Source organism: Symphalangus syndactylus, chromosome X (assembly GCF_028878055.3).
Source record: "Symphalangus syndactylus isolate Jambi chromosome X, NHGRI_mSymSyn1-v2.1_pri, whole genome shotgun sequence".
NCBI classification, from domain to species: domain Eukaryota; kingdom Metazoa; phylum Chordata; class Mammalia; order Primates; family Hylobatidae; genus Symphalangus; species Symphalangus syndactylus.
In genome coordinates this window covers 105,560,581-105,576,526 of record NC_072447.2, presented here as the reverse complement: position 1 = coordinate 105,576,526, position 15,946 = coordinate 105,560,581, and the positions used below count along the sequence as shown (strand labels likewise).

Here is a 15,946-nt window from a genome sequence, read left to right as displayed (position 1 = left end):
GGTGTGAGATGCAAAAACAAATGATGAGCAAAGATACTGGGAGATATGTGGGCAAATCTAAACAATTATCAACTGTAAAAATAGTATCGGCCAGGCATGGTGGCTCATGCCTGTAATCCCAGCACTTTGGGAGGCTGAGGCAGGCGGATCACCTGAGTTTGAGGCCAGCCTGACCAACATGGAGAAACCCTGTCTCTACTAAAAATACAAAAAATTAGCTGGGCGTGGTGGCACATATCTGTAATCCCAGCTACTTGGGAGGCTGAGGCTTGAACCCAGGATACAGAGGCTGCGGTAAGCCAAGATTGCACCATTGTACTCCAGCCTGGGCAACAAGAGTGAAACTCTGTCTCAAAAAAAAAAAAAAAAAACTACTCTGTGTGTGTGTGTGTGTGTGTGTGTGTGTAAAGGTATGGAGAAAAACAAGGTAAAACTAAAACCAGATAACAACAGCATATAAGCCAGGAGCAGTGTGATGAGAGTTAAAGCATTCTTCAGCACCATATGACAGGAAGAGAAAAAAAAGAAAAAGAAAAAGAGAGTTAAAGCATCCTAAGGTTTTTGTATCCTATAAGATAAAGGTACAGATGCCAGTCACCTTTAGACTTAAAAGTATGCATGTTAAGTAGGTACGAAAACACTTAGGTGACTTCCAAACAAGAATAGGAAAAAAACTAGGGTCAATCCAAAAAAAGGAGGATAGAGAACACTTAGGAAAAAAAAAGCTCATTTAGAATATCTCAAAATAAGATATCTGAATTTATTTCTACTATATCAATAATCACTACACCAAGGTAAATAAACTAATTCTCAGCCGGGCATGGCAATAGAGTGAGACTCCGTCTCAAAAAAAAAAAAAAAAAAAAAAAAAAAAAAAAATTAGAGGACCCCTTGGCTGGTGTGGTAGCTCACACCTGTAATCCCAGCACTTTGGGAGCCCGAGGCGGGTGGATCACCTGAGGTCAGGAGTTAAAGACCAGCCTGGCTAACATGGTGAAACCCCATCTCTACTAAAAATACAAACAAATTAGCCAGGCATGCTGGCGGTGCCTGTAATCCCAGCTACTCGGGAGGCTGAGGCAGGAGAATCTCTTGAACCCAGGAAGTGGAGGTTGCTGTGAGCTATTTCCCCATTGCACTCTAGCCTGGGCCACAAGAGCAAAACTCCGTCTCAAAAAAAAAAAAAAAAAATTAGAGCACCCCCAAAGAGCTTTTTGTTTATCTGGGTTATGTCTGTCAATACTCACCATGTTAGAAATAATACTGAGAATATTTTTTTTGAGACAGGTTCTTGCTCTGTCACCCATGCTGGAATGCAATGGCACCATCACAGCTCACTGCTGCCTCCAACTCCCAGGCTCAAATGATCTTCCCACCCCAGCCTCCCAAGTAGTTGGGACTACAGGTGCATGCCACCACACCCAGCTATTTTTTTTTTTTTTTCAGTAAAGACGAGGTCTCACTAGGCTGGAATGCAATGGCATGATCTCAACTCACTGCAACCTCTGCCTCCTGGGCTCAAGCGATCCTCCTGTCTCAGCCTCCTAAGTAGCTGGGACTATAGGCACATACCACCACATCTAGCTAATTTTTGTATATTTTGTAGAGATGGGGTTTCACCATGTTGTCCAAGTTGGTCTCGAACTCCTAAGCTCAAGTGATCTGCCCGCCTCGGCCTCCTCAAAGTGCTGGAATTACAGGCAGGAGCCACCATGCCCAGCCCATTTCTACAAATCTTTTTAATGTCTCTGGCTTAAGAGAACACAGTTGGAATCTGTGCTACTATATTAATTCTGTTATGTTTTGATTGAATTGCATGAAGAAAATCCGGCATCAAACAGATACATAGTTGGAAAAGGTAGGTATATTTTAAAAGCCTTTTCAGAAAATTGTGGATATTAGTCTTTGATACTACACCAAAACTTGACAAGTGGTAGTTTCTTAAGGGTTAGCTGCAATGTGGAATCTGAAACACTCTCAATAAAAGCTCTGTACTCTGTTCCATTAAAATTCATTGATGTATCTTGTATTTTAAATGGATCTTTTACCCATATATGAATTTAGAACATCGTACTTGTTCATCTGGAAAATATTGGCTCACTGAGTTATGCTGAGCTTCCAAATGCTGACACACTTCATTATATGATAACTAAAAATCACAACATTAATACCATCACCAATTATTAGAAAAGTCTTTCAGGTATCTGAAAGCTGTCAGGTTCACAGTGGCAGATACAAATTTTCCAAACTTTGATTTTTCACTTGAATGCTCAAATTTTATCACTGGCAACAGATACGGCCAGTTGTTTTCTTTGAAACAACAGGATTGTTTTGTTCATTTTCAAGAAAACATCTTCCAACTACCCAAGTCTGTATAACTACGGTTCGTATGGCAGTCATTCTTTTTTTTTTGAGACAGAGTCTCACTGTCGCCAGGCTGGAGTGCAGTGGCACAATCTTGGCTCACTGCAACCTCTGCCTACTGGGTTCAAGTGATTCTCCTGCCTCAGCCTCCCGAGTAGCTGGGACTACAGGCGCGTGCCACCATGCCCAGGTAATTTTTGTATTTTTAGCAGAGACGGGGTTTCACCATGTTGGCCAGGATGGTCTCAATCTCTTGACCTTGTGATCCACCTGCCTCGGCCTCCCAAAGTGCTGAGATTACAGGCGTGAGCCACCGTGCTCGGCCATCAGTCATTCTTTCAAATAAAAATGGAGCTAGTTTGGCTCGCAACTCAATCACACAAATGCTTTTCCTCAGAATAACCATTGTACTTTAGTATGCAGGAGGACTTTGTTTGTACTTGCCATTTCATCACACAGAATATTAAAGATGTAGAGATTTAATAAAACTAATGAGTTAATTTTTACTGCTTCATTTGACATTCTTAAGTGAAATTAGCACTTTTTTTTTTTTTTTTACCACAATGAAGAACATAATGAAGAATATGCTAGTATAGTTTGGTGCCACTGCCTTGATTTCCTGTTAAATGGCCAGCAGTTTTACCTACCATTGCTTTAGTACCATCAGCGCTAAGGTGAACAAAGTGAAAATGGCAAATAATACCTTGGTATTATTATGAAAATAATTTTGACCTCTTGGACTTCCTGAAAGGGTCTCAGGAAGCCCCAGGGGGTCCACAGACCATACTTGAGAATTTCTTGTCTAGGACATCATGTTATACCTAGATTATCATGTCAGCTTCCTAACTAGTATTCCTGCCTTCAGCCTCTCTCTTAATTCACATTGTTGGGCACTACTAGATATAGCTTCCTACAGAGCTGCTTTCAACATATTCTAGCCAAAAATTTTCAGTGATTTCCCCAATGAATAAAGTTCAAATTCCTTAGCATCACATTGGAAGACCTCTACAATCTGTCCTCACCCAACTTTTTCAGGCTTACCACCTAACATCACCTCTAATTAAGTCAGGCTGGTCTATTTAAGGTCTCCTAAAACACAGTTTACACACCCCACAACTCTGCTTGAAATATTCCCATCATATCAAATATCATTTTCTGTCATCAAATCCCAAATCCTACTCAACCTATAAGGCTCAGCTCAACACCCACATACTTTATGGTGTTTTAACTAATCATTTCGATTTACAGTGCTTTCTTCCTTCCTGGAAATATTACAGCAATTATTATCCTCAAACTGTCATATACTGTTTTTGATAATTTATGTGATTTCCTTAATTCCCCAATGAGATTTCAAGTTCCTGGAGTATAGAAACCCTATGCTAAACTTTGAATCTTCTACAGTGGCTAGGACAATGCAATGAACACACTGGAAACATCATTTTTAAAAAATAAAATCAATAAATGAATTCCCTTCCCAAAGGCAAGAGCAATACAGTTAGATGAGTGATTCACATGGTCTGTGAACTACTGATGGTCCTTGAAAGTCTTCCAGGTGGACAGTAGATTGATTTCTTAAAGTTATTAATGTTTTTAAGAGAAATAATTATGCTATTTAATCAAAATCACTCCATTGGCACTCGTGAAAAGTAATCCTCTCCTTCTCATTAATTCTGATGAGGCTTTTGCAGTGTTAATCAAGAAAATGTAGAGTAAATGACTCAAAGGACTCTGTTGAAGTGGTTTAAAAGGGAAAAGATGGCAATGAGTGCTCTAGATCAGCAAACAAGACTCCAACGTGGAATCAACTTTATCTGTAACATTTTTATTTCCTTAAAAGAAGATATAAAGTAAATATGATAAAAATTTTCTATTTGTTAATCTGAGAGACAGGTGCAAAATAGAATGTTATTATTTGCCCTTTTCTGTATATTTGATATGTCTACGTTATCTTGGTACATTTCTGTATGTTTGATATATTTTTAAAATAAGGAAAAACACATTGTGTAGCACGCTGAAGCATATATGGTGCATCAATATACACGCATGTACTATTTGATTGATGCCTAATGCTGTCCAATTTTTACTTACCAGTGCATCATCTTGCAATGAAGCAAAAAAGAAGCCATAGAGTAAGTTAATTTGCTCCTTACGATCAATGAAGTCAAACATTGCAACCAGCCAACGATAAAAAAGTACCTATTGAAGAGACAAAATACTTATCTTTAAAGAAATATAACTGGTACAGAAGAATTTAATTCCGCCCCCCCATCCCCCACCGCCAGGGCTATTTTAGAAGCTTCAGGCACAAAGTAGAATAATATATTTTATTTCTCAGTAAAAATTTCTGTTTGAACATAGTCCTTGCATCAAGATATATTGTTCCAAAACTACAGGCTTTGCACAAAAGGCCAATGCCATTACTTCGTAAGTGGCTCTTCCTTGCCAGCCCTTAAGTGGTTCTGAAGGACTTATCATCAAAGTGTTTAAAAAGATTACCTTGGTGCTACCAGAACACTTGCCAACACAAAGCCAGGAGACTGCCTTAACCACAGAATCTTCTGATATTACTGTTGCTGGGATCATGCACTTCAATATCCGTGTGTTTACAGCATTTCCTGGAAAGGAGACAAGCTAAATTAAACTACATTTTAGTGTCTCGATTGTTCTTTTACTATTATTCACACTTGGATCTAAAAATCTCACATTAGGCTGGGTGCCGTGGCTCACGCCTGTAATCCCAGCACTTTGGGAGGCCACGGTGGGTGGATCACTTGAGGTTGGGAGTTCAAGACCAGCCTGATCAACATGGAGAAACCCTATCTCTACTAAAAATATAAAAATTAGCCAGGTGTGGTGGAGCATGCCTGTAATCCCAGCTACTCGAGAGGCTGAGGCAGGAGAATCGCTTGAACCCAGGAGGCAGAGGTTGCGGTGAGCCGAGATCACGCCATGCACTCCAGCCTGGGCAACAAGACCAAAACTCCATCTCAAAAAAAAAAAAAAAAAAAAAAACCAAAAACCTCACATTATATTGAAGGCAATAAAAACCAACAGTATGTAAAATTCAGTATCTCTTATCATTATTAATAAATTGTTCAAAACAAAAATGCACCTTTAACTACTAATATATAATAAGGCAATAGTTAGGTACAGTGGCTCATGCCTATAATCCTAACACTTTGGGAGGCCGAGGCAAGCGGATCACTTGAGCCCAGGAGGTGAAGATTAGCCTGGGCAACATGACAAAACCCCATTATCTACTAAAAATACAAAAATTAGCCAGGGGTGGTGGGGCAAGCCTGTAGTCACAGCAACTCGGGAGGCTGATGTGGGAGAACACCTGAGCCCAGGGAGGTTGAGGCTGCAGTGAGCTGTGATCGTGCCACTGCACTCCAGCCTGGGTGACAGAGTGAGACCCTCTCTCAAAAACAAACAAACAAACAAACAAAAAAAAACTATAAGGCAAATTATTTGGCCCAAATATTTCTATTTAAAAAATATAAATGAGTACAGGGTTTCTTCTTGGGGTGATGAAAATGTTCAAGAATTAGATAGTGGTGATGATTACACAACTCTGTGACTATGCTTTAAAAAAATGCTGAATTTGGGGCCGAGCGTGGTGACACATGCCTATAATCTAAGCACTTTGGAAGGCTAAAGCAGATGGATCACTTGAGCCCAGGAGTTTGAGACCAGCCTGGGCAACATAGCAGGACCCCGTATCTATGTAAAAAAAAAAAAAAAATGAGCTGGGCATGGTGTTGCCTCCTGGGAGGCTGAGGCCGGAAGACTGCTTGAGCCTAGGAGTTTGAGATTAGCCTAGGCAATATAGTGAGACCCCAATCTCTACAAAAAATATAAAAATTAGCCAGATGCGGTAGCACATGCCTATAGTCCTAGCTACTTGGGAGGCTGACGTGGGAGGATTGCTTGAGCCTGGAAGGTGGAGATTGCAGTGAACTGAGATAACACCACTAGACTCCAGCCTGGGTGACAGAGTGAGACTCTGTCTCCAAAAACAAAAATGGTGAATTTTTAAAACAATGAATTTTGCCGGGCACAGTAGCTCACGCCTGTAATTCCAGCACTTTGGGAGGCCAAGGCGGGCAGATCACCTGAGGTCAGGAGTTCAAGACCAGCCTGGCCAAGGTGATGAAACCCCATCTCTAATAAAAAAATACAAAATTAGGCCAGGTGTGGTGGCTCACGCCTGTAATCCAGCCTGGGCGACAAGAGTGAAACTCCATCTCAAAAAAAAAAAAAAAAATTAGCCGAGTGTCGTGGTAGGCACCTGTAATCCCAGCCACTCAGAAGGCTGAGGTAGGAGAATCACTTGAACTCGGGAGGCGGGGGTTGCAGTGAGCCAAGATCGTGCCATCGCACTGCACCCTGGGCTACAAGAGTGAAACTCCATCTCAAAAATAAAAAAATAAAAAATAAAAAAAAAAACAACGAATTTTATGAGGGCATGGTGGCTCACAACTGTAATCCCAGCACTTTGGAAGGCCAAAGCAGGCAGATCATCTGAGGTCAGGAGTTCAAGACCAGCATGGCCAACATGGTGAAACCCCATCTCTACTAAAAATACAAAAATTAGCTGGGTGTGGTGGTGGGAGCCTGTAATCCCACCTACTCGGGAGGCTGAGGCAGGAGAATTGCTTGAACCCAGGAGGCAGAGGTTGCAGTGAGCCGAGATCACACCATTGCACTCCAGCCTGGGCAATAAGAGTGAAACTCCGTCTCAAAAAAAAAAAGAAAAGAAAAAAAATGAATTTTATGGTATGTGAATTATATCTCCAAAAAAGCTTTCAATCACAGGGAAATTTCAAAGATTTTTTTTTAATGGCCTAATAGACTGATTTATTTAAAGCTACTGATGGACACTTTGCATGAGGTGTTACATTTAAGAATGTATTTGTTCATGAGATAATGTGAACCAGAAATAAAAACATAAATATAAAATTAAAAGTATATATATTTGTATCATCCACTCGCCCCAAAAAAGTGGGGAGAGTAGCAGAATAGAACAGATATTCTTTTTTTTTCTTTTTTTTTTGAGACAGGGTCTGACTCTGTCACCCAGGCTGGAGTGCAGTGGTGCAATCATAGCTCATAACAACTTCAAATTCCTGGGCTCAAGCAATCCTCCCACCTCAGCCTCCAGAGTAGCTGGGACTACAGGCACAAGCCACCATACCTGCTTAAGTTTTTTATTTTTAGCAAAGACAAGGTCTCACTATGTTGCCCAGGCTGGTTTCACACTCCTGGGCTCAAGGGATCTGCCCACCTTGGCCTCCCAAAGTGCTGGGATTACAGGCATGAGCCACCGTGACTGGCCTAGAACAAGATATTCTTGGAATTGGCTGGCAGTAATACCATTCTACACGAGTCCGATCTTTCCACTTGATCTCAGGCCTCTATGGTGTTCCCCCATCTGGTAATAGAAATGATGTCGCAGAGATCACCTGAGGTCAGGAGTTCGAGACTAGCCTGGCCAACGTGGTGAAACCCCATCTCTACTAAAAATACAAAACTTAGCCGGGCATGGTGGCGGGCACCTGTAATCCTAGCTACTCAGGAGGCTGAGGCAGGAGAATCGCTTGGAGCCGGGAGGCGGAGGTTGCAGTTAGCCGAGATCACGCCATTGCACTCCAGCCTGGGTGACAAGAGCAAAACTCTGTCTCAAAAAAAAAAAAGATGTCACAGAGGCTGGCTTTGAATATATTCTGTCTCAATTTCTGTTAATTAAGGCTTCAAGAATTAGAATATATCTCATCACTTTCTACACTATCATTCTGTGGAGAAGAAAGGAAGCAGTGATGATAGGTAATGAATCACAAAAATAAAAATTTCTGCTTTCCACTCTTGTGGTTTCTTGTTTTTCTTGTTTTCTTTCTCACTCCCATCCACTAACTCTTCGAAATTTAAAACAGTCTCACCACCAACACATTACATGTGCACCAAATTCAAAGGGATAATTCAATATTAATTCTATTTTTACTTCTAAGTGACTTAATTTTTAAAGAGTCTAAAGTCCCTTTGTACCTAATTACGATGACATTTCTAGCATACCTGCCTCTAAATATGCATCTCAACTTACCAGAAGAGCTGCATGTAAAGATCTAGTAGGGATGGGAGACATCACAGAAATAACTATAATAAAAGGGAGAAAAGGAATTAAGGAGGCCACATTTGACCTCAGCAAATTCCAGCTTAACAAAAAAAAAATGAAAGGTAACAATAGAAAGCCAGAGATTATTTTTTAAATTGCTATATAAAAGTTTCCCGAGTCTGAGGCATGCATTTTGAGATACCTCAAGTCCTGGCAGACATCAAAATACCCTAATCATTAATTTCTGAGATATCAAAAGGAGGCTGGGTGCAGTGGCACGCACCTGTAGTCCCATCTACTTGGGAGTCTGAGATGGGAGGACTGCTTTAGTCCAGAAGGTTGAGGCTGCAGCAAACCGTGATCATACCACTGCACTGCAGTCTGGACAACAGAGCGAGACTCTGTCACGAAAAAAAATTTCTAAAATAGAAAACATCTGTATATTCCATATATGTTGTTTTTTGTTTTGTTTTGTTTTTTTGAGATGGAGTCTCACTCTTCACCCAGGCTGGAGTGCAGTGGCACGACCTCGGCTCACTGCAAGCTCCGCCTCCCGGGTTCACGCCATTCTCCTGCCTCAGCCTCCCAAGTAGCTGGGACTACAGGCACCCGACACCACGCCAGGCTAATTTTTTTTATTTTTAGTAGAGATGGGGTTTCACCATGTTAGCCAAGATGGTCTCGATCTCCTGATCTCGTGATCCGCCCATCTCGGCCTCCCAAAGTGTTGGGGTTACAGGCGTGAGCCACTGTACCCGGCCCCTACTCCATACATGTTTTAAGGTGAGATGGGAGTGGGAGAATTGATCTTGACAGACATTGTTCAGTTAAACATGGATTCCTGGAAAGATATTAGAACCAAACAATCTAAAACCATCTACAAGAAAAAAGCCAATTTTATTAGGTCTAATTTAACGGAAACACAGAGAACCAATCAGATAAAAATGGAGAAATAAAATACTTGACGGTCATATGTTGAATTCGGTTAGTAATGTGTTGTTACTTTAAAATAAATACACACACCCCTGCAAGTATGCTGCTAGGATATAAACAAAGGAATCTAAAATGCAACAGCCAGGAAATACTTAGTATATAAAGTATTTGGTTTTGAGAGCTGTCTTAATTTTTCCCTTTTTTTTTTCCCCAGAGACAGGGTCTTGCTCTGCGGCCTACACTGGAGTACAGTGGCACCATCATAGCTCACTGCAGCCTCAAACTCCTGGGCTCAAGTAATTCTCTTGCCTCAGACTCCCAAGTAGCTGGGACTACAGGCATATGCCACTGCGCCTAGCTAATTTTTTTTTAACATTTTGTAGACAAGGTTTCGCTTTGTTGCCCAGGCTGGTCTCAAATCTGGCTTCAAGCAATCATCCTGCCTTGGCCCCTCAAAGTGCTGGGATTATAGGCATGAGCCACTATACCCAGCCTTAACTTTTTTTTAAGTAGAAAAAAAAAGCAGCAATGTGGTAAAGTATAAGCACAAGAATGGGAGTTCGGACATCTTTAATCAAGTCTCTTTAACTACTCTGAGCCTCTTTTTCCTCACCTTTAAATGAGAGTGTTTAGAGTCTAAAATATCTTCCAAGTCTGAATTTAAATGAGAAAAAGTTAAAAGGTTCAAGTAAATAAAATATTGACCAAGTGTTATTTCTAAGAACCTCTTCCAACCATCCCAACCACTACCAATGAATTTAGAAAAGGAAAAGATGCATTTGCACAAAAGAAAAAGCATCTTAGCTGGGCGCACTGGCTCACGCCTGTAATCCTAGCACTTTGGGAGGCCGAGGCAGGTGGATCACGAGGTCAGGAGTTTGAGACCAGCCTGGCCAACATGGCGAAACCCCGTCTCTACTAAAAATACAAAAATTAGCCGGGTGTGGTGGCGCATGCCCATAAGCCTAGCTACTCAGGAAGCTGAGGCAGGAGAATTGCTTGAACCCAGGAGGCGGAGGTTGCAGTGAGCCAAGATCATGCCATTGCACTCCAGCCTGGGTGAAAGAGTGAAACTCCATCTCAAAAAAAAAAAATAATAAAGAGAAAGAAAATGAAGGTAATGAAGTAGACTAAGTGATCTTTTAAGATGCCTTCCAGCAACATTGTTTAAATTACTACGTATGCTTCTTAAGATAAATACTAAAAAATGGTTCTCATGTATTTGGGGATAAAAGTATGTATTTTGCACTTTATTTGTGATGATATATGGTAACTGGTTATTTTTGGGATATGCACACAGAAACTTTTGGCCCAAACACACACACAAAAAACCATTTTATAATCTTAACAGATTGGTCTTATGAAGAGAACAGTAAACATAAAAAACTGCAACTAATTCCAATGAACAATGTAATTCAAAGTCTAAAAGGAAGGTCGGGCGCAGTGGGTCACGCCTGTAATCCCAGAACTTTGGAAGGCCGAAGCAGGTGGCTCACCTGAGGTCGGGAGTTCGAGACCAGCCTGACCAACATGGAGAAACCCCATCTCTACTAAAAATACAAAATTAGTCGGGCATGGTGGCACATGCCTGTAATCCCAGCTACTCAGGAGGCTGAGGCAGGAGAATCTCTTGAACCCGGGAGGCAGAGGGTGCAGTGAGCCAAGATCGCACCACTGCACTCCAGCCTGGGCAACAAGTGCAAAACTCAGTCTCAAAAAAATAAACAAAGTCTAAAAGGAAAAACTAATAGCAAAGTGATGACAAAAGCATCCCAGGCCGGGCACAGTGGCTCACACTTGTAATCCCAGCACTTTGGGAAGCCGAGACGGGTGCATCACGAGGTCAGGAGCTCAAGACCAGTCTGCCCAAGATGGTGAAACCCTGTCTCTACTACAAATACAAAAACATTAGCCGGGCATCGTGGCAGGTACCTGTAATCCCAGCTACTCGGGAGGCTGAGGCAGAGAACTGCTTGAACCCGGGAGATGGAGGTTGCAGTGAGCTGAGATTGAGCCACTGCACTCCAGCCTGGACGATGGAGTGAGACCCAGTCTCCTAAAAGAAAAAAAAATCCCCTCGGCCAGGCATGGTGGCTGACACCTGTAATCCCAGCACTTTGGGAGGCCGAGGCAGGCGGATCACGAGGTCAGGAGATGGAGACCATCTTGGCTAACACAGCGAAAACCCGTCCCTAATAAAAAAAAAAAAAATACAAAAAATTAGCCAGGTGTGGTGGCACGCACCTATAGTCCTAGCTACTCGGGAGGCTAAGGCAGGAGAATTGCTGGAACCCGAGAGGCAGAGGTAGCAGAGAGCTGAGATGGTGCCACTGCACTCCAGCCTGGGTGACAGAGCGAGACTCCATCTCAAAACAAAAAACAAAAAACAAAACATCATCCCCCTCGAGCCAGGTGTGGTGACTCAAGCCTGTAATCCCAGCACTTTGGGAGGCCAAGGCAGGAGGATCACTTGAGTCTAGGAGTTCGAGACCAGCCTGGGCAATATAGTGAGATGCTGTTCTCTATTATAAAAAAATGTATATATATGTGTGTGTGTGTGTGTGTGTGTGTGTGTGTGTGTATGTGTATATATGTATATAAGATTTGTTTTTAAAAGAAAAAATATAGGTGCTAGGTGAGTTAAAAGAAAAAAAAAAGCATCTCCTCAACATACCAAATTTGCAACTGAGTGCAGTATTTAATAGAATGTCAATTTCTTCTGAAGCTAACCCATTCTTCCAAGCCACATTTTCCACAGTTTTCAAGTGTTTTTCCAAGGTTTTATCTTTATTCTGTGAAGCTTTAATGGGACCTGAAAAAAGAAACAATATTAAATAGTGAGACCTTTAAAATTATTTCAGTCTTCGGCCTCAATAATAACAATTTGGAACTCTTTAAAGGAATAGCTTAATGACCAGGCGTGGTGACCCACATCTGTAATTCTAGCATTTTGGGAAGCCAAAGTAAGAGGATCACTTGAGGCCAGGAGTTTGAGACCAGCCTGGGCAACATGACAAGACTCCATCTCTGCAAAAAAATTAAAAACTAGCTGGGCATGCTAGCACGCACCTGTGGTCCCAGCTCCTCAGGAGGCTGAGATGGGAGGATCACTTGTGCCCAAAAGGTTAAACGTACAATGATCATGCCACTGCACTCTAGCCTGGGCAACAGAGCAAGACCCCGTCTTACACTTTATGTAAGAAGTGTCTTCCCAAAAACTGTTCAAAGATGTTTTTAACTAAAGAATATTTAACAGCAATAGCAACTTCAGTGAGGAAAGCTGGATTATGCCCTGACATTCCTATTCTAAACTAACTAAAAGCATTGAACTTAGACTACAACCTGTTTCAATACTAGGACAGTGGTTCCCAAACTTTGCCATACATTGGAACCACCTAGGAAGCCTTTAAAAAAGTCCCTATGCCAGGTTGCATCCCATACCAATAAAATCAGAAAGTCTAAGAGTAGATGCCTGACATCAGTTTGTTTGTTAAAGATTCTCAGAGCCAAAGGGGTAGAGAGGGAGGAAAAAAAAAAAGAAAAAAAGATTCTCAAGTGATTCCAATATGCAGCCGCTTGGGAACCACTCTGCTAGTAAGTTTTGTTGTTGTGTCCCTAGTGCCTAGCATACTGATATGTAGTAATTGCTCAATGTCTATTAAATAAACAAAAGCATGAGTGAGCAAAATTATGCTTTCCTTTAAAAATTCTTAAGAAGACTAGAATATTTTTACAGAAATAGGACTTTCATAAGGAAAACAATCCACCTTTACCTTTCTCAAAATATCCCACTGCCATTTGCAAAGTATCTTCTTCAGCTTGATCATCAGCATGTTCATAATCTCCCACTGGATTGTTTTGTCCATGTTTTGAGATGTTCTTTGAGTTGCTTGGATCCTGTTTTACTTTCCAGGCTGAAAGCGTGGTCTGAAAACTCTTACTACCTTGTGAAGTCCTGTTTTGTGCCTGGACGTTCTTAACTCTCTTTTGAGGTGACATTACTGCATATGTTCTACACAGAAACAAGTGTTAAGTTATCATTAATCAGCCAAACAGTCCTTTTTTCTCCACAGAGACAGGGTGTGTTTCCAGTATTTAGTATACAATAGCTAGCATACAACAGGCATGCAATAAATAAGTTGACAACAATCCAGGAAACAAAATCTAGAGGTTGACTTTCTCAGAAAGTCCTTGCCCTAAATAGAAATAGAAACAACATGACAAGGTAACATTCATCAGATGAACTAGCTTTCTAATGGAAAAAACCAGTAAGAGTACAGACAACATATGCAAGTTCTCTCTTAGAATGGCTATGTCATATAAGTGGGTCCAAAACTAATCCATCTCGGCCGGGCATGGTGGCTCACGCCTGTAATCCCAGCACTCTGGGAGGCCGAGGTGGGCCTAACTTGAGGTTAGGCGTACAGGAGTTTGAGACCAGCCTGGCCAATATGAGGAAACCCCGTCTCTGCTAAAAAATACGAAAACTAGTTGGGCATGGTGGCACACACCTATAATCCCAGCTACTCGGGAGGCTGAGGCAGGAGAATCACTTGAACCCAGGAGGTGAAGGCTGCAGTGAACAGAGATTGCACTACTGCACTCCGGCCTGAGTGACACAGCGAGACCCTGTCTCAAAACAAACAACAAACAAAAAAACTAATCCATCTCAATAACTCAATCTTACTTTCTCCACTCCTATTTTCCCCACTTCTCCTTGATTTTGCTTCTAATCTTTATGCTCCTAAATTTGTCAGTGCTAAGTTAAAGCTGCATAGTTCAAAAGCCAAACTGGTGGCCAGGCTAAGCATTTTCAGGAGACAAATATTCCCATTCATTCACTTAATAAATAATTACTAAATGTCATCTATTTGCCAAGCACAAGTCTAGTTACTAGGGATAAAATAATAAATCAAGATCTCTGCTCTCATGACACTTATACACTGAAGGGGGAGGTGAGAGTCAATAAATAAGTATACAACTAAGACCAGGCATGGTAGTTCAGACCTGTAATACCGCACTTCGGGAGGCGGAGGCTGGAAGATCCCTTCAACCTAGGAGTTCAAGACCAGTCTGGGCAACACAGTGAGACAACGTCTCTACTAAAGATTTAAAAAAATTAGCTAGGTGTAGTGGCACGTGCCTGTAGTCCTATCTACTCAGGAGGGTGAGGCAGGAGAATAGCTTGAGCCCAGGAGGTGGAGGCTGCAGAGAGCTGTGATTGCGCCACTGCACTCCAGCCTGGGTGACAGAGCAAGACTTTGTCTAAAAAAAAAAAAAAAAGGAAGAAAAGTAAACAATAATGAATATAATACACAGTGATGTGATAGAAATGAAGTGGAGATGCGAAGCTACATTGTAACTTTGTAATAAGTGTTCAGGCCGGGCACGGTGGCTCACGCTTGTAATCCCAGCACTTTGGGAGGCCGAGGCGGGCAGATCACGAGGTCAGGAGATCGAGACCACGGTGAAACCCCGTCTCTACTAAAAATACAAAAAGTTAGCCGGGCGTGGTGGCGGGCGCCTGTAGTCCCAGCTACTCGGAGAGGCTGAGGCAGGAGAATGGCGTGAACCCAGGAGGCGGAGCTTGCAGTGAGCCGAGATTGTGCCACTGCACTCCAGCCTGGGCGACAGAGCGAGACTCCGTCTCAAAAAAAAAAAAAAAAAAAAAAAAAAAAAAAAAATAAGTGTTCAGAGAAAACCTCTCTGAGGTGACCTTTAAACTGAGATTTGAACGCCAAAAAGGAACCAGCCCTGTGAAGATCTGGTGGAAGAGTATTTCATGGAGAGAGGAGAGGAAGACATGCTAAGACTAAGACCTTAAAGCAAAAAGAGCTTTATGTGTTAAAGAAACAGCAGCCATGGGGGGAGGGGGGAGGGACAGCATTAGGAGATACACCTAATGCTAAATGACGAATTAATGGGTGCAGGAAATCAACATGGCACATGGATACATATGTAACAAACCTGCACATTGTGCACATGTACCCTAAAACCCTAAAGTATAATAAAAAAAAAAAAAAAAAAAAAAAGAAACAGCAGCTTGGCTGGGCAAGGTGGGTCACACCTATAATCCCAGCACTTTGGGAAGCTGAGGGCAACACAGTGAGACATTCTTCTTTTTTTTTTTTTTTTGAGACAGTCTCACTCTGTCACCCAGGCTGGAGTGCAGTGGTGCGATCTCTATCTCGGCTCACCATAACCTCCGCCTCCTGGGTTCAAGCAATTCTCCTGTCTCAACCTCCCGAGTAGCTGGAATTACAGGTGCACACCACCACACCCGGCTATTTGTTGTATTTTAGTAGAGACTGAGTTTCACCATGTTAGCCAGACTGGTCTCGAACTCCTGACCTCAAGTGATCCACACCTGCCTCAGCCTCCCAAAGTGCTGGGATTACAGGCGTGAGCCACCACGCCTGGCCCAACTCTGTCAAAAGAAAGAAGAAAAAAAGGAAAGAAAGAAAGGAAGAAAGAAAGGGAGGGAGGGAGGGAGAGACAGAGAGAGAAAGAAAGAAAAAGAAAGAAAAGAGAAAAGAA

General features: G+C 42.0%; 1 protein-coding gene across 6 annotated transcripts in view; it reads right to left on the bottom strand.

The window, feature by feature from the left end:
- Positions 1-15,946, bottom strand: part of CENPI (centromere protein I) — a 71,132-nt gene that overhangs the window by 54,285 nt on the left and 901 nt on the right. For 4 of the 6 annotated variants that reach the window (XR_010119711.1, XR_010119710.1, XM_055269402.2 and 1 more), the window contains exons 3-6: positions 13,183-13,421; positions 12,084-12,221; positions 4,861-4,979; positions 4,453-4,560 (exon numbers count right to left, since the gene is read on the bottom strand). Coding sequence is in view for 4 of the 6 variants with exons in the window: in XM_055269402.2 (XP_055125377.1) it covers positions 4,453-4,560; positions 4,861-4,979; positions 12,084-12,221; positions 13,183-13,408 (591 nt within the window). In the remaining 2 variants the exon portion in view is untranslated. Of the gene's footprint in view, positions 1-4,452; positions 4,561-4,860; positions 4,980-12,083; positions 12,222-13,182; positions 13,422-14,552; positions 14,675-15,946 lie in introns of all 6 variants that reach the window. The other 2 variants (XM_063635079.1, XM_063635081.1) reach the window with 1 other exon arrangement.